Below are 17,930 nucleotides of genomic sequence, written 5' to 3'. Positions count from 1 at the left end.
TGCCCCCCCCCCCCCCCCCCGTCGCTCGGGCCTCTCTAGGCATAGATGCCGTCTCGCATGCACACGTGCTGCACCCGTTCGGGCCCTAGCTCCCCGCCGCCCGGTCCCTCCGCGCGTGCTCAGGACCCTCTAGCCTTCTGCGCGCCTCGGTGGCCGCTTCACAGGGCTCAGCCCTTGCGCGGCAGCCGGGTTCAGCTTTGCTGTGGGCGGACTCTGAGAGGGAGAGGGACGGGGCTCGCTGTCCGGTCCCCCCACTAAGCCCTGTGGTTGGGATTTGCGGGACGTCGCAGCTCACCAGCCCCGACTTTTAGGAAAGGGAAGCGGGACCCCGGAGGATCCCTGGTCCTGTGGGGCCGCGGCGCCCGGCGCCCGACGGGATGCGGGCCGAGGACCCGCTGGCCTGGGGCATAGCCCGCCTCCTGGGGCCTTGTTCCACACGGAAACTAGGGGCCGGGCGCGGGCCCACCCTGCCGTCTGAAGCGGCCCCAGCACGAGGCGTGGGCCACTGGCGGTGCGGTCGTGACCCTTCCGCCTAGGCTCCTTGATGGACGTCTGGCGAAGTCCTGGCCCAGCGGAGGACCTGCCGAAGCTGCTTTGCAAGACCTGTGCCCTTCCCTCTGCTTCTGAGGAAGGCCCCTCCCCGCCCGCGCCGGCCTGTGGCGAGCGGGCAAGCGTCCCTGGCTCCTCGATGCTTCCGCCTAGCAGTGGCCTGTCCTCTCGCCCCCCTGCTTTTTCCTTCACTTATGCGGTGGAGCCAGCCCTATTCTGTATTTTGAGACACACTCCTGTTAGGTCATTAGGCTGTGACGCCTGCTTCACTGCGGACTTTGGGCAGTGCCACCCCCTGGGGAGCTGGGCATTCAGGCCCCTGATGGCTGACCCTTAGGCACTGGGCAAGGACATCGAGGCACCGCGGGGTGGACTTTATTTCCTCCAGGGGTTTATTAAGGCATCGAACAGTTCAGTCAGCTGAAGTGAACCGAGGAGACAGAAGGGGCCTGTGGGATGCACCCGCAGGGGGCGTGGTGCTAAGGAGCCAAAGCCCGGTGAAGGCGGCTTCCGCTCATGTCCCGTGAAGAGGCTCAGGCTCCCGGGCTCCGGCCAGTATGTGGAGCTCCATACCTAGGAGCCCGACTGGCACAGGCCCTTACTGGTGCCATGTGGCAGCCGTGGGTACCTGGGCCCTGGCACAGCGTGGGGTGCAGAGGGCGAGGCAGGTGGGCCGATGGCAGCCCCCAAGTGGGCGATGCCTGGGCTCAGCATGTGCTCCCACGTGGGGGGGGGGGTTGGGGGGAGGGCAGGTGCAGGGACCTTTCGAAGATGCGGCCCTTGTTTCTGTCACTGGCTCTGCCCAGGAGTGTGAGGACGTGGTTTTCAAGGAGATGAAGGGGCTGTTGGTGGCCCGGCGCAGGTCAGCCCGAAGCCCCCGGCTGCTCTTGGTCGCTGGCAGTGCTGAACTGTCTCTCCACCTTCTTCTGGTCCCTGATCTTGAGGCCGATGTCCACCTTCTTCTCAAAGAAGTTCACCAGCACAGACTCGGTCAGGATGGAAGCCAGGATCTGCTCAAAGGAGATGCACCAGTCTGCGTCCACGGTGCCCCCAGTACGAGAGGAAGCCATGGGGCTGCGGGCCTCCCCGCCCACCAGCACCGTGTCGTCTGTGAGGTCCTCGCATTGCAGGGAGCCGGTGCTGACCACCGAGTAGGAGGACACGGACACGTCGTCTTTGGCTTCATCGTCGTCGGACAGGAGCTGGCAGGGCGAGCCCCGGCCCTCGCCGCCGCCCCCCTCCACCACTGCCTGGCTTTCCTGGGTTGCTTTCCCCAAGTGGATGTCTCCGCCTGCTCTGCCCTGCGCATCCCCTGCGGCAGGGGGCTGTGGGGTCCCCGTAGAGTCCCGCTGGGGTTCAGGCGTCAGTGGCTGGGCTTCCTCAGCAGTGTGGGCCTTGCCCCTGGCCTTCCTGCCTGTTGGGGCTGAGAACTTCTTCCCCACCTCGCCGATGCGCAGGAGGAGGCTGGCCACCGTGGCAATGGCGTGGTACAGGTCCTGCTCCCGGCTGTCCTCACTGAACATGTTGTAAAGAGTCTTGCACAGTTCAATGAACTGCTCCTTTGGAGGAAATGAGAGGGGATGGCAACAGCTGGTCAGTGTGCTCCCGCCAGCCATAGCAAGGAAGCAGGCTGCTCTGACCTCCTGCAACCTGGGCTTGACCGACCCTGTTTCACAGGTTAGAACAATGAGGCTCAGACAGGGCAAGTGACTTGACCAGTTCTACACAGCACCTCAAAAGGGTCTCATGCTGGTCTTGAACTCACTTGTAGCCCAGGCTGGCCTCAAAGTTGCAGTGATCATCCTGCCTCAGTATCCTGAGTGCTGGCATCATAGGCATGCAGCTTAGTTTAAAAAGCCTTTCTTGGTAGCCAGGGTGGTACTCTTATAATCTCAGTAATTTGGGAGGCTGAGACACAAGGATATCAAGTTCGAGGTTAGACAATATAGGGAGGGATTTCAAGGTATAATTAGGGCCATGGGTTCAGCTCAGTGTAGAGGACCCGCTGACCCTGCACAAGACCGAGGTCCCACCCCACATTGGAGCTGGGGAAGAGAGACTTAGTTTTTCTTTTCTTTTGATTTGTTTTGTTTTTTGAGACAGTCTTACTATGCAGTTTAGGCTGGCCTTGAACTCATGATACTCCTGCCTATGTCTCCCAAGTGCTGGGTTATAGGCATGTACCACCATGCCTGGCCAGAGAGACTCATTTGTATCAGCTTTTTATTTTTGCAGTTCTGAGGATGGAATCCTGGGGCTCATGCATGCTAGGCCAGCACTCACCACAAGAGGTACCCTCAGCCCCCATCAGGACCTCCTAAGCCCCATCATTATGAGACTTCTTCACTGTGCTTTATGTTCCTCTGTCCTTGGGGAAGGCTGTAGGGTTATGACAAGTGTCGAGCCCTTTGGGTCTGTGAGTTCAGTGGCCTGAGTGGGGTGACTTGGTGTTCCCTAAGTGCCTTCTGCCAAAGGTGGAGTATGGCCTCTGCTTGTGGAAACTGGCTTCCCCAGAGTTGATGCAGCCTCTGCAGTTTGTCAGCACATCTGACAAGCCCCACCTTGTAGAATAATCACTAAGTACACGCAGGAAAGAGAACTCCCATCCAGGAGATAGCTGCGGTGAGGAGCACCAGGCCCCATTACGCCGCAGGCTCCTCCAGTCCAGCCCCAGTACAGTGAGGGTAGCACATGAGCCTACCTGGTTCATCTTAGGCAGATCCTTAATTGTCTCCTTCTGCGCCTCCTTCTCCTTGGCCCACATGCAGAGGTAGTGTTGGTAGTCTGGAGGGCTGGTCCCCTTCTCCTCTGAGTCGGGGGAAAGGAGATTGACTTCCACCTGTCTGCTGAGAGCAGGAGGGCTCCCCCAAACCAGCTGCAGGGGGCTGACTGTAAGGCCCCAAACCTGCCACCTCCCTAAGGCAGTGGCTGGAGAGGGACTGGCAGGAGGCAGGGAGCTATTGAGACACTAGAGGTGGGCAGACAGGGCTGCAGCTCCTAGTGGAGTGGGAGAGCCCCGGGTCTTTGTCAGGACGTTTGTGATCTCCCCAAGCTGGAGGGTCTCTCCTATGGGGGCTGGGGACAGATGGGGCACACAGGAACCCTATAGCCTGTCTATAGTGGTAGAGAATGGGCTGTACCTTTTTTTTCTTGAACATCCTCATTTCCACTTCCTTCTCTCTCTTCCTGCAGTAGTGCTTCTGGGCAACCAGAAAAAGAAAAGAACATGAAGGGAATCCCAACCCTAAGCCATGTGCAAGGCCTGGTCCGAGGCTCTGCACTGCTCCTCCAGCCCAGCCCCAGCACAGCGAGGGAGAGCCACTGAGTCTTGGTCATGACATGCTCACAAAGCTGACAGCCGCAGTGCTGCAGCACAGTGGATGCCTGAGTGCTGGGGGCCCTGGGTCTGACCCTCAGCACAGCAAATGAAGGGCCCGCAAATACTCCTGTCCTTCAAAAGAATACAAGTCTTGGCACGCTTTTCCTCAACGCAAATAATATGCACCATAAGGCAGCAGGTCAGAACTATTCCCTGCTGTGGTTTCTGCTGAAAATGGGCCACTCTTAGGGGGACGTGATCCATTCTGCCTGTGACTGCCACACCACCTGATGAGGACGTTTATGCACCAGTGTGCTTAGTGTCCCAGTGAGCATGAGCAGTGTGACTGTGGAGGGCCTGGGCCAGCGGGGAGCCCTCAGCTGGGTGGAGAAGGGGGCCCAGGCATCTCCCCAAGGAAGGCAGACGCTGCTGCCAGGGATTGCGGGAAGCCTGAGGACCATCCCGGGGTGTGTAGGATACATGCAGGGCACCTGCCAAGTGCCCAGGCTCCAGCAAAACAAAGGTATGTGAGGCTCTGTAGTGTGGGCCATCGGAAAGCAAGGTCATATTCCACTCAGGCAAGCATCTCATGCTGTCAGCAGGGTTACAAGTGTCTGATTCTGTGTCTCCTCCACCCTCAGTGTGTGTGACACTGGGGATTGAACTCAGGATCCTTGCTCAGCCCTTTTTAGAGATGGGGTCTCACTAACTTGCTAAATTGCCCAGCCTCAGGCCCCCCAACCCTTTTCCTGATATGGTCTCATAGTATAGGCTGGCCTGGAACTAAGTTGTACAGGATGGCTTTCACCTGTAACTCTCCTGCCTCAGCCTCCCTGTGGGATTACAGGCATATGCCACACATGTGGCAGGGTATGTTATGTTTTCATTTTCTTTTTTGGGTCAGTTCCTTGGCATGTGAGGCTACAGGGCAGTGCTATGGTCAGTTGTGCTTTGTGGTGCTGGGGACTGAACCTGGGCCCTGTGCCTGCCAGGCGAGTGCTGTACAGCTGAGCTGCACCTCAGTGCCTGTGCTGGCCTTACAAAGGTCCCATACAGGGCCAGCTGGACTGCAAGTCTACGGCCTAAAAGCCTTCCTTGCTCTGCATCAGGGGTTCCCACAGCTTGAATGTAGCGCAAGGCTGTTAGACAAGTGCTCCACACACATCTGTGACGAAAAACTAAGGTAGGACCTGGACATTTTCGGAGTGGGCATCAACCTCTGCTCACCCGCTGCCCCTCTTCCACAAGGCTGCAGTGACAGCATGTGGCAGGTCTTTCTGCTATGGACAGACACACTCCTGTGGTCGCAAGACTCAGCCCTGTGTGCTGTGCGTCTGTGTCTGCTGACTGGCCCACGGCAGGCCTAGAGGCTGCCCCTCTCCTGGGTTCTGGGTGCTACCTGGCACCCGCCCCATAGGACACAGTCCCAGGAGGGACTGGGAGCAGTATGTAGGCATCCAGGTGTCAGAAGATGGGGCCCAGAGGCCGAGGGGGCACCCTAACCTCCAGGGACTGACCTTGAGCTTCCCAGGGCAGGAAGAGATCCAGATCTGAAGTCAGAGGAGATGCTGGAGACAGCAGAGGAGGCATGGAGGGCAGAGGGAGGAGGAGCCAAGTCCAGGGGGACAGAGGTGAGACAAACAGGAGTTGAGGATACTGCAGACCAACAGACCCGCCTTGCCCATCCTGCATGGTGGGGCTGCTGGCCACCACAGGGGCCCCCAGGAGAGCCATGGTGGCTTCAGAGCCGTGGCTGGTGGCTTCAGTGCCCTGGGCAGCTCACCTTCTGAGGAGCTGTCTTCTGTGAAGTAACTGGTGGCCTCCAGGGCTGACTCTGCCTCCTCCGGGGTCAGAGCTGCATGTGAAGAAAGATGGAAGACACCATGATTCCCCCCCGCCCGCCCCCGGGCTCCCACCTCCCGCAAGACTGGACAGAGGCCTCCCGGCGCCCACTCAGTGCTCAAACCAGTCCCCACACCCACTGCTCCTAAAATCTAATGCCTAATAAGTAAGGTTTAAAAAAAATTTTTTTTTACTTTTAATCTATCTTTTAATATAGATTTCTTAGTTTTGTGTTTTTGAGGCTATGTAATTCAGACTGGCTTTGAACTCACTATATGACCCAGGCTGGCCTCAAACTTGCAGTGATCCTCCTGCCTTAGCCTCCAGAGAGCTGAAATCATGGGTGTGCACCACCATGTCTGATCTTATACCTGGTAACTAGTTTTAAGGACAAAGATTAGCTCTGATTATTGCTTTGAGTTTGACTCTGTGGAACTTTTGGGGGTGCTTTGGGGTTAGCTCTGATTATTGCTTGAACTTTGACTCTGTGGGACTTTTGGGAGGTGCTCCGGGGTTGAACCCAGGGCCTCGTGCATGTAGGCCAAAAGCTGTACCACTGAGCCACACCCCAGCTCTGATACTGCAGACCAACAGACCCAGGAGCCAAGTCCAGGGGGACAGAGGTGAGACAAACAGGAAACATAGAATGCCTGCCGGGCAGAAGCACAGTCAGACAGTCAGTGGCTGGTAAGGCTGGGCTGTCTTCTACCCTGAGGATGCTGCTCGGCAGGGCTCTGCAGCATTTCTGGCACGTGTCACACATGCCCACACACAAGGCACCTGCTCTCTTCACTCTGCACCTCTCAGAGGGTTCCGCATTGCCACACAGGGCCTGCCTCATTCTCCTGAGTTCTCAGTGACAGTGCCTCCTGGGGCTGTGGGTGCAGATGGAGGGGGCGCGCGCATGCACATGCGCATGCCTGCACACACGTGTGTATTCCTTCCTGTTATGTGAAGGGAAACACACGGGGAGGTGGAAGGGCATGGCCATTGTCCACCAGAGCCCACATGGCACGTGACTGGGGGGACACAGGAGTTGGGCCAAGGTGGCTTTGCCAAGCATCCAGCCCAGGCCTCTGGGGGTGGTGGTGGTGCCAGCAGTGCCAAAAGCCTTTTCTGCTTGGTGCAGAGCAACACCCTGAGGAGCTTCTCCCCACCCTACCGCCAGATGAGAGGCTCTGGGGACACAGCCAACCCCAGGGCTCCAAAGAGCACTGAGGGCCGGGACAGGCTGAGGACAGTACTGGGGACAGGGCAGTCCCTGCTGGAGCAGTGTTCTGGGGCCTCAATTTCACTGGCCTGGGTCAGCTTCCTCCTGAGAAAATGGGCAGAACTCCTCCTCAGAGCTCAGTAAGTGCCTGCTATCACCCCACCATCCACACTAATTAACACACCCACACCCACACCAATGGAACCTGTGGGTGCAGTTCCAGCCCGGCTCTCTGAGGTTTCGCTTTGGTTCCCATCAGCCGCCCCCAAGAGCTGTTCCACCTAAACCCCAATGCAGCCCCATTAGGCTGCAGCAGCACCTCCATGAACAGAGGACACCTTTCCTCATGGACCTGGGACAGGGTTCCCCCTCGATGAGCCCCAGGTTGACCTCTGGAACTAATCAATGCACCAGGTCTCCATTCAGTGAGGCACTTCTACCCTCCCAGATTAGAGTGGAGCCCTGTTCCTGGCCTGCACTGCAGGGATCCCCTTCAGATCCTCCCATCACAGCCCTGTGGGACAGCAGCCAGGCTGGGCCTAAGCTCACACTCTGACTCCCTCCTCCTTCCCTGCTGCGGGCCCAGGGTGGGATGCCTTTGCCTGACTCTGTCCTGCACTCCAAGGTGAGCGGTGTGGAGAGGCTGCTGCAGGTGCTCACCTGGGGGCAGGTGCAGCTTGTAGAGCGCCTTGAGCTTGTCTGTGAGGTCTCCGTGGTACATGGCACCTGTGGGGCCAGGCAGAGAGGAGGGCACTGGCAGGAGGTTCCCAAGCTGCACACAGGTCCAGGCCCACCCTCCCCTCTGGGGTTCCAGCCCGGCAGAGTGGCGCCCTCCTGGGGGTCCCTGCCAGGCATGCTCCACCCTCTGGGGTCAGCAGCCTAGGCAGGGGCCCATTGACTAGTCCCCTCCAGTGGTTGAGCTGCTCTGGCTTGTCAGGGCTGAGGCTCCAGGTTATCCTCGGGTACGGTGGCAAGTGTCCAGGCTGGGGGCTAGCTTCCGAAGCACTCACTCATCCCTGTCACGAACTCCTTGAAGTTGATCAGCAAGTCCTTGTTCTGATCCAGAAGCCGGAACATGCGGCCTGCCAGCACAGGCGTGTGCGAGCCACAGGCCCAGGGTGTGAGGCTGGCAAAGAGCTCCCGGAACTCAGTGGCGCCAATCCGGTACTGCTCCAGGGAGGGCAGGCTGGGGTCTCGGCGGTTGGCAGCTGTTCGGCTGCTGCCCCAGTACTGGCTCGCCAGGTGCTTGGCCTGCGAGGGACACAGCCATGAAGGTGGCTGTCCTCCCCCCACCCTCCACCTCCCTGAGTCTTTGGGACCCTCACAGTGCATGCATGGTTCTCCAGGGAGAGCTCCAGGGCCACCCTGGGAACTCCATCCTGGGGTGGAGGGGCCAAGAGGGCTCAGTGGCAAGGAAGGCAGTGTGCACTTGAGCTCTGCCCCCCTTTTTCATCAGCAGCCTCTGAGGTGTGTGTAGAAACCTTCCTGGGCCAGGGCCAGCCCCAGCCACGGGGTCACAAGGTGGTGACTTGTACCAAGTCACTCCACCGATCATCCCTGGGTCTTCTGCCAGAACTACTTGGAAAGAAAAATTGTTTTTGCTGGGGTTGCTGATCTGGTGACAGGACTGCTGTTCTGTGGAAGTCACACTGAAGGCCCTAAGCATCAGGGAGCTGTGGGCCTGCTGGCCTGCCAGCTGGCTGGGACCTGTGAGTCCCACACTTTTCAGTCAGGTGAGGGTGTGAACGCATTTCCTGCCCTTTAGCAGTGCTCTGTCTAAACCCAAGTGCTCAGTCCTGCCATGGGAGGTGCAGGAAACTGCCTCACAGACCCTTCCCTGCTGGCAGAAAGCTGCTGTGCCGAGGTGTACTCTGGGGCTGATGATGGGACGCTGGCATTGCCTTTGCCCTTGGCTGTCACCTTGAACACCACGTAAAGGTCCTCCAGCTCCTCAACTGAGAAACCAATGTCCACTGGGATGGCACGGACCTAAAACAAGAGAAAAGGGCTGCCCTGATGGGTCAAATTCCTGCTGCAGCGGATATGAGCTGCTTGTTCTGAGGGACTCCCATGTGGACAGGGCAAGATGACCAAAGCTGGAAGGTGGTGCATGGGGGAGGCAGCACACACGCTCACCCCACCCCACCCGCCCGTCATTTCCCACCATCCACTCCTTCCTTGGGTGGCACCAGAGGGTCTCCCCCCAGGCTATAGGGGACAGCCATTTAGCTCCTCCGACTGGACCCCTGCAAGGACCCTGGTACTGGCTCTTCAGAAAGGCTTCTACAACTGCCCCGTCAAGTCCTTCACAGCAGTTCACCAGTCTGTCAGTTTCTGTTGCTTGTGACTAGTGTGCTCGGTGGGCTGAAGTGGTCTGAGACATGGAGGCGAAGCCAAAGTGCCAGGCTCTGAGGCTCCAGCACGGGCAGCAGGGAGCCTGGTCCTCCAGAGGGGGTCAGCATGGTGGCATAGGCACAGCGTGCACATGGCAAGGCCAGGCTGGGGGCACCCTCCCCAAAGATGCCAGCCTCCAAGATGTGGGTAAAAGGGACGCCTCCAACTAGATAAGTGGCCTCTGCAGTGACCATACCACACTTCTCTTGGCTGTGTCCTCCAAGGACTGGATCACTTTCAGTCTCTGCTTAAACCGCATCTGTTCGATGTCTTCAGCCCTCAGGTTGCTGAACTTCTACAGGCGAAGGTGAATCAGTGAGACCAAGTCCAGCACAGGTAGAAGCCCCACCCCCACCCCACCACTGTTGGAAGTGGCCAAGTTGCAGCCAGTGAGTGCTGACCTCATAGGACACTTTCAGGAGGTCAAAGATGTCCACCTCTGCAGGAGGGTCATCTCCACTGGTCAGCAGGGCGTGGAGGTGTGGAATAGGCGGGGAGATGCTTTGTTTGTTGACCACGTTATCCAGGTACCTGTGAAGGGTGGAGGACACAGCCAAGTCACCCACTGGCCCCAGGACTCCTCCTTCAGCACAGCGATGCACATGCAGATGCCCAGCTAAGGTGTGTGCCCAGCCTCACAGCCTGGCACACTGCCCACAGGAGGCCTGAGTGCTAACTTGGAGCCTAACTTCAGCTGGCCTTGTGTGCCCACACTTTTCTAGCTGGAAAGATGAGTACATGTGGGGATTCCCCACCCTGGCCAGCAAGACGTAGAGACCAAAGCACTGCCTGCCACGAGGAAGGTGGGGGAGGGCAAGGTCTAGGGACCTGGCTTCTCAAAAAACAATCCTGGGGACAGGGCTTCACACCCTCCGGGGCTCTCTGGGATGAGCCTGTCTTCAGGAGGGAGGATACAGCTGGCTCCTAGCTGCATTCTGACATCCCCTGGCTCCTGCAAGAGGCAGGCATGAAAACCTGGCTCTAGTGGTAGCTTGGAGCTGCCTCCACCCACAGCAGGGAGAAGCCACCCTGACAGGCCTGCCAGTGCCTGGGCTGCTGGCTCAGTAGGAAGAAGCCCTATCCCGTAGTGGCTGGGAGAAGTCCAGGCCTTGAGCTGGGGCCAGCAGGCCTGGGAGCTCTGAGCATGGCCAGAGTGAGGCCAGAAGCAAGTGGGAAGCAGCAGGCTTGAAGGCCAGGCTGGGGGACTGAGACATCTTTATCAGGGGACCAAGTGTGACATGGTGTGCATCCCATGAACCAGGGAAATACAGGGTCACATGTGATTGGAAACCAGCCTGTGGGAAGCAGGTGAGGGAAGGCAGCTGAGAAAACCATAGAGGAGTGGGTATGGGTCTAGGTAAGGGCAGCCTGGGCCTGTCCAAGGGCTGGGGCTACAGGGACCAGCCCAGGTCTCAGAGGAAGCTACAGGTGGTGGTGCATGGGGCTGAGGGGAGAAGGGCGCCAGCAGGGTGACCCGCTGTGCTGTGGCTGCTCAGCTGCTCTGTGAGGCACGAGTGGGCCACTGGACCCAGGCAGGAGAAGCAGCAGTGTGGGGAGCTTAGGGAAGCACAACGAGGACTGCTCTAGGGAAACCAGAGGAAACTCTGCTGGACTCTGGATAGCCATATCCTGGCTGCCACCGAGAGGCATCAGGTGGATTACTGGGTCTCCCCCTAGAAAGCCCCTGAGCGCACACCTCTGGCATCAGCCTGGCTCAGGCCCATCCTCCCAGCAGGGATCACTCGCCAAGCAATGTTTGGGTCCCACTAGGGAAGAAAACCTGCTGGAGGAGCCATGTGGGCCCGGGTGTGGCCTGGCATTGGTGGACACAGGCACTGGGTGCTGACAGATGTGCCCTGGGCTGGGGAGGACTGCAGTTGTGCTGCCGGCTTTCAGGAAGCAGGACTCAGTGTGTTCACCTGCCCAGCACAGTCATGGCCTCGCCCTCGTCGCTGCAGTTCAGCAGCTGCTCCATGTTGGCATCCAGGACGGCCAAGGCCACCTGCAAGATCACCTTGATGCCCTCGTAGAAGAAGCAGTCAACAATGACCACAGCACTTTCAAAGGGCATGACGCTGAGGAAGAGGGTCAGGAACCAGGACAGCGAGATGCTGGAGATCACCCCCAGGTCCTGCATCTTCTCTGAGAGCCGGGGAAGGAAATCCCTCGTAAGCTCTTCAAAGATGCCTTGGTCCACCAGGGCTCCTGCAGAAGAGACAGAAGGCTGAAGGGCAGCCAGGCCCAGGGCCTCAAGCAGGCCTCCGAGAAGAACCCCAGGGGCTGGGAAGCAGAAGGCCTCTGGTTCCTGTCCACCCCTGGTCCCACCAGCTCCACTCATAGCAGAGGCAGGGAGAAATCACAAAGACCCCAGCAGCACCCCTCTGCAGCATTCTGCACTTGTTGTAAGTAGACCACTAAGGCCACCAGGCATCCCTTGGTGTTGCAGGACCCCCAGAAACCCAAGTTCTTCATAGAAGATGGCAAAGCCTTTGTGCAGACCCTGTACTCAGAGCCTCCGGAATACTTGGATCATTCTGAGATGCCTTGTAGTGACAGCATGTGAATGCCACATTAATGGTTGTTCTCTGCTGCACTGTTGAGGGAATGGTGACAAAGAGGAGTCTGGCCCCCTTGGCACAGATAGGATGTTTCTGATTCGGGGTTGGCTGAATCCCAGGGGTCCCAGGGCTGACTGTGCAGATCTTTTTTTTTACACTTTTTTTTTTCTTTTTTCTTTTTATCGGTACCGGGGATCTAACTCATGACTGCCTGCTTGCAAGGCAGGTGCTTGTGCCACTGAGCTAAATCCCCAGCCCCTCTGTGCAGATCTTTTGAGGAACTACGAGTTTCTTCTCTAATAGCATCAGAATTGAATGGTGGCCTCAGTGGCTTCTGTCGCACTGCTTGTGAACTGTGCAAATCTAAAGAACCTCGGGAGACTCCAAACACCAGTGTGGAGGGAGAACAGCAGATGCCAAGTAACTGGCTTAAGTGGACACATAATGGGAGATCCTGGAAAGCCCAGTCCCATCTGATGCCAGACTTCACTGGATTCAGATCACAACAGCTGAAGCTGGCAACAGGTACATGGGGTAAACTAAAGGTTTTGATGTTTTACATTTTCTATATAAAAATGAGGAGGAAAGGTTCGATGGGTGGTAATTTAGTCTCCAATGAAGTATAATCTCCTCTAATTCTCACTTTAGCAATGATAAGAAAGTCATGTGCAGGCTGGGGCCTGGGCGTGGATGCAGGTAGGGGGCTCCTATGTTGGGCTGTTTATTTTCTAGCTGTGTGATCTTTTGTATTCTTGAGACAAGGTTCCACCATGTAGCCCAGGTTGGCCTCAGACTTAGTGATCTTCTCGCCTTGGCCTCCCGAGTGCTGGGATGACAGGTGTGCGCATTTGGCTGGCTGTGTGATCATTTTCCAGGTCCCCTGTGAGCCCCACAGAAGCTTCTGGGTGAGAAGGGCTGTGCCCAGCCACCCAGGGGCCCCAGAACACTCACCCACCACCCTGGTGTTGTAGTAGTCGGGCAGCATGCGCTCACAAAGGGCCACCAGGAGCCAGAAGGCCTCCTCCTCGCTGCCGTAGAGTAGGAGCACGGACGTCACGATGTTCATTGCCTGGAAGGCAGGGACAGCAAGGGAGGCTCACACCATGGCCACTGAGTAAAGCTGACCCCCTATGTTGGTCTCTGTCTCTCTCTCCAAGAAACTTGTTCCAGTCCAACTCTGGGAAATTTGCCAATAGTAATTTGCAGGAAATCAATTTGGTGAAAACAGCCAAATTGGCTCCTTCAGAGCAGGTCAGAAGCAGGCATATTTGCTGGGATGACTCAGGGCCATGGTGACGCATTCGGGCTGTGCAGCCAGGGCCCTGCAGGGGCTGGTGGTCAGGGCTGCCCAGCAGTGAATGCACTGCACAGTGAACAGCACTCTTAGTCCCCATCAGAACGGAAAATCAAACACACAGAAGAGCAAACACTTCCAACAGAAGCATGCAGAGGACAAGAAATGAACAGCAAGGGAGGAGATGAACGATGCTGTTTTAAGTTTTGATTTTCTGTTCTTAGCTCATTCCTGAGGAGTGGGGGGGGGGTGTCACAGGTTCATGATACTGCCTCAAAGGCTAGGGTCACTGAGACCTGCCTTGGGAGCCTCTGGGCCCCAGAAAGCCCCACTACCTGGCAGTAGCCGATGGTGGGGTTCCGGAAGGCATAGGCGGTGAGCACTCGCCTCAGCGCGGCAATCCCCAGCTCATTCTGGAAGGCAGGGTGCTCAGGCATGGATCGGTGGAGGTCGCGCTCAATCTCCTCTGTGGCCAGGCTGTACCTCCCCCTGGACTTCTCCACCAGCTCCGTGTAGTAGCCAGGGTGAGTCACCATCTCATTCCAGGCTCCTGAGGAGACACAAGTGGCAGCTGTTGCCCTCCTGGTCCTTTGGGTACTTTGGGGCAAGCACAAGGCAGACTGGAGGGGTGAATGCTCCCAAGAGGGAACTACTCGAGTCACCTGACAGATGTCAGCAAAGCTTCCCTGAAACTGCATGTCAGAACCTGATGGCTGCAGGGCCCTTCTGCTGAAATGTGCCCAGTGGTCACGGGCTGCAGTGTGGGGCATGTCCCCAGGAAGGGTGGCTCAAATACCCCCTACTGCAGGCACAAGTGCGCCCCCCCAGCATCTGGTCCTCTGAAGACAGCTGAGACCTTCTCTTTTCTTCTCTGCCAGCCCCTCCCCTGTCTGGTCGGCCTTAGGAGGCAGCCCAAGGATAAGCCCAGCTCACAAGACAGGTTTTTCCATTTTGTTCTGACACTGGGAGACAGTGTCTCTCCATGTAGCTCAGGCTGGCCCCAAATGTGCAGCCCGCCTTAGCCTCTGAGTGCCGGGACTGTAGGCATGTGAAGCACTCTCCCGAAGCCACCCCAGCCCACTGGAGATGAAGAACTTGGGGATGAGGCAAGTGCGGCCAGACCTCACTCACCCGAGAAGAGGAGCCAGAGCTCTCCACGGAGACTCTCGGGGATGCCCTTCAGGACTAGCTGCCGTGTCCTGGCGGTGCGGTACATACACATGCCGCGCCCGTACTCAAAGAAGTGGATATCCCATGCCTCCTCTTTTGCCCTCTCCTTGGCCTGAGGGAAGAGAACCAGGGCTTTGGGGCTGAAGAGTCTCCAAGCGCATGGCTGTGGTGACGAGGTCCTAGATTCTCTGGAAGCTTGCAGGTGAACAGTCTGGAAGGTGCCACCAGTGAGTGCAGCTTTCACAGCGAATGTGGGGGAGGAACAGCAGAGCCTGCCAGGGCTGCCCCACACTACCATCCTCAAACTTCCTCTTTCTCCTCGGAGGCCCAGAGCCCAGGGCAAACAGCACTCGCTACTTGGGTCAGGCAGGGTGCCTGTCCCAAGACAGCCTAGGCCACCTAGGACTGGGGGAAGTGGGCCCAGGAGGGCAGTGCCCACTGTGGGCCGCCATGCAGGCACCAAGCCAGAGGCTGGCTGTAGCCTTCCCCTGGCAGAGCACTGTGCATGGGCCTTACCCCCTTGGGTCCGAGATCCTCCATGGGCAGATGTCTCTGGAAAACCTTGAGCAGGCCTTGGGATGCGGTGGGCACCTCCTGGGCACTGAAACTCAGGTGGCCACAGAGGGGTGATGATGGGCTGATGGGTCCTTGGGGCAGCTCCTGAGAAGCTCCTGGGAAGGACTGGAAAATAAACGGGGAAGGGGGAAACTGTTAACTGAGCCCTGAGGGGTCCCAACTGTGCACATTCACGCCGAGCTAGACAAGTCCCCAGGGAAGGACAGGCTCCTGGGGCTGGGGGCCTAGGCCACAGCCCTGCTGCAATGCTCCTCCCTGGGGACAAAGCCTCCTGCACTGGTCCACAGAGCCTGTCATGCGCATGGGCTGCTGCTGGTACCCACCAGCTGCCTGTCCATGGGCACCAGGGACTGCGCAGCACCTGACCCCTGCCGCAGAGTCTGGTGTGGATGTGGATGATGAGCCTCAGGAGGCGGGGCTGCAGGACAACCCACACCTGGAGCCGGGAACCACACATCTGGGGACAGTGTAACACTGGAAGCACTCCCAAGCCTGCCCTCTTCAGGGTCCTCATCAGGGCCACCCCTATCAGCAGCTGGCTGAGGATGAAAGTGGCTTCTCTTGCTGCTCACCCTGAGGCCCACCCTCGGCATCCTTGTGCATTCCTCAGAGTGGGGTCTGGAACCTTCCCCGCTGGCTGCTGCCTCTGAAACCCTTGAGTCTCTTGGTGCCTTACTGCCCCATGCCTGAAACACACACGGCCCCTGTGGGCTGAGACGCTGATTCTCCTCGGGTGCCTGAAGTGATAGCGTAGAGCCGCTGCTGTGTTTGGTATCTCCACTGTGTAACACTTTCCCTCAAGGGCCTAATCAAGTTCTGTTAGAAGGGAGGGGGGCCTGTGCCCCAGTTGCCCCGCACCCCAGCAAGGCTACAGGACTCTCCCTGGTCTGGGGTTCTGCATGCAGCCCCTGGGGAAGGGGCTGTGAGAAGGCACCAGGTGGGCGACATGATGTTGGCATGAGGGAAAAAGCCCCGATGTCTTCCTCTGGATCTGGGAGCCCAGTGCTCCTGGGAGTGGCCTGCAGGGAGCCTGTGTAGTGAGGCTGCCCAGAGCTGGGGCTGTGCGTCTACCTCGAGCTCCACCAGCAGGATGCCCTGCTCTCAAGTGAGCATTGGTCCCCAGCTCCAGGATCACATCCTGCTCCACTGGCAGCAGCTCCTTTCTGCTACACCTTGGGGCCTGGGCCCAATGCTCAGGCATCACCCAGCTGCTATCAAGGAGATGCAGTAGGAGCCTCTGCAGGGAATGCCATGGAGAGCTAGGGAGGGCTTGGGCTGCGGCCACCTCCCTGCCATGTGGAGGGTTGAGGAAGACACAGCCCAGCAGGAAGCAGAGTCCAGAGAGGTGCTCCCCAGACAGCAGGCTGACCAGGAAACCCCTGTGGGCATCCTGTCAGCGAGGGTTTCTGCAGTCTGCTCTCTTCTCTAGTGCTCATGGGACACATAGGGAACTCTGACCATGACTGGTGGCCTCACATTACACACATAGCTCTTGGCATGTGGACAGGCATTGCACTGTCCTACACCACTACAAGAAAGAAAAGACAGAGCGCCCTGCTGGGTGTCCACCCACCATCCACCCCAATGCCCTTGACTGGTATTTTAGAAGTAGGTTTTGGGTCCATTTAAATTCTTCAGTCTTAACTGTCTTGGTTTTTTGAGACAGGGTCTCACTATAGTTCAGGCTGGCTTTCAACTCCCAGTGGTCGCCTGCTTGAGCTTCCCAAATGCTGGGATTACAGGTGTGCATTACCACGCCTGGCCCCAAACATACTTTGTAACAGGCTGTTTGAGTTTAGCAAGGAGGACCCTGCTCAGATCAGTGGTGCCGGACTGAGGAGGCCACTTCCCTCCTGCTGGAGCTTCCTGAGAATGCGGATGTGGAAGATACACCTTGACGTGGAGCACTGCCTCGAGTGTGCAAGGCCTGGGCTCACTCCCAGCGCCCCTTCACCCCCAAAACAAGGCCCAGGACACAAATGGGCTCTCAAAAAATGGACACTATTTTACAGGGTCAGCAGTCTCGGTGCCGGTGAAGCAGCCAGGCTCCAGGAAAGCCCCTCTGCAAGAGATACTCCCAGGGGCCTGTGCTCCAGATCTGTGCTCCAGATCAAGCTCCAGGGCCCAGGCTGAAGCTCAACCTGGTTACACCTCACTGGGGTTCACTGGCCTTAGGTGAACATGGTGATGACCAGGACCCTCTGTTTCCTCGTCAGTACTCTTTCCTCCCAACCACTTCATACATTCACCCAGAACAAACTTCAAAAGCCACTGTTGCCTTCTTCATTAGGCAAGCAGAGCAGAAGTGACCTGAGGCTTCCCCACCGTGTAGTCACTGTCAGCCTGAGCCCGCCGTCCTGCCCTGGCTGTGCCTGTCTCCTCTGGGCCTTTCTTCTGCAGGCTGACCCTCTCCACGGGCTTCCCTCCTCTCTGCCTCACATCAGACGCTCTGGTGAAGAAGATAACCCAGCCAGGGGCTGAGCACCCTCAGGGGCTTGTGCTCAAGGCCTGGCCTCAGCCTGGCACTGTGGGAGGAGGTGAGGCCCGAGAGAGTGGGGTATGGGGCAGGGGCAGGCCATGGGTTGCCCTCAACGGGCCCTGGGACCCAGTCCCCTGCCCCATCCTTGGCCACAGGAGGTGCAGGGTGGGGCTCCACCATGCAGCCCAGCCACAGAGCCATGCCTTCAGGCCAGGTGGCCACAGACCAAGGCCACTGAAAGATGCTTCCTCCCTGCAAGCATAGAGTCTCAGGTGTCCAGCAGCAGCAACGCAGAGCTACCATTCCCCTAGGAGAGGGGAGCCCTGTCCTCCTCTTCTTCAAAGAGTTTCCCTAGACTTGCTGCATCCTTCTGTCCCCTCAGTTATCTCCTGTCAGAAAGCACGTATGTGGAGATACACATACACATGCATACACACACACAGATAAATTTTGTTTGTACATTTTTTTGGTCTTTTTTTTCATTTTTATCGGTACCAGGGATCGAACTCATGACCGCCTGCTTGAAAGGTGATGCTTGT

General features: G+C 57.9%; 1 protein-coding gene across 2 annotated transcripts in view; it reads right to left on the bottom strand.

The window, feature by feature from the left end:
* Positions 1-918: 918 nt before the first annotated feature.
* Tbc1d9b (TBC1 domain family member 9B) overlaps positions 919-17,930 on the bottom strand; it is a 34,162-nt gene continuing 17,150 nt past the window's right edge. The window contains exons 8-22 of one of the 2 annotated variants that reach the window (XM_063230449.1): positions 14,853-15,017; positions 14,298-14,448; positions 13,502-13,716; positions 12,824-12,941; positions 11,234-11,519; positions 9,716-9,845; positions 9,511-9,609; positions 8,841-8,909; positions 7,931-8,171; positions 7,581-7,646; positions 5,652-5,723; positions 5,386-5,436; positions 3,690-3,749; positions 3,251-3,357; positions 919-2,108 (exon numbers count right to left, since the gene is read on the bottom strand). In XM_063230449.1, the coding sequence (XP_063086519.1) occupies positions 1,413-2,108; positions 3,251-3,357; positions 3,690-3,749; positions 5,386-5,436; positions 5,652-5,723; positions 7,581-7,646; positions 7,931-8,171; positions 8,841-8,909; positions 9,511-9,609; positions 9,716-9,845; positions 11,234-11,519; positions 12,824-12,941; positions 13,502-13,716; positions 14,298-14,448; positions 14,853-15,017 (2,526 nt within the window). In that variant the 3' untranslated portion in view covers positions 919-1,412. The remainder of the gene's footprint in view (positions 2,109-3,250; positions 3,358-3,689; positions 3,750-5,385; positions 5,437-5,651; positions 5,724-7,580; positions 7,647-7,930; positions 8,172-8,840; positions 8,910-9,510; positions 9,610-9,715; positions 9,846-11,233; positions 11,520-12,823; positions 12,942-13,501; positions 13,717-14,297; positions 14,449-14,852; positions 15,018-17,930) is intronic. The other variant, XM_063230450.1, reaches the window with a different exon arrangement.

The sequence above is a fragment of the Cavia porcellus genome, unplaced genomic scaffold, assembly GCF_034190915.1.
Source record: "Cavia porcellus strain 051 isolate PalLab524CR breed Dunkin Hartley unplaced genomic scaffold, mCavPor4.1 scaffold_19, whole genome shotgun sequence".
Lineage (NCBI taxonomy): Eukaryota > Metazoa > Chordata > Mammalia > Rodentia > Caviidae > Cavia > Cavia porcellus.
The sequence above is the reverse complement of the archived record's forward strand: the minus strand, read 5'-3'. Positions and strand labels throughout refer to the sequence as shown.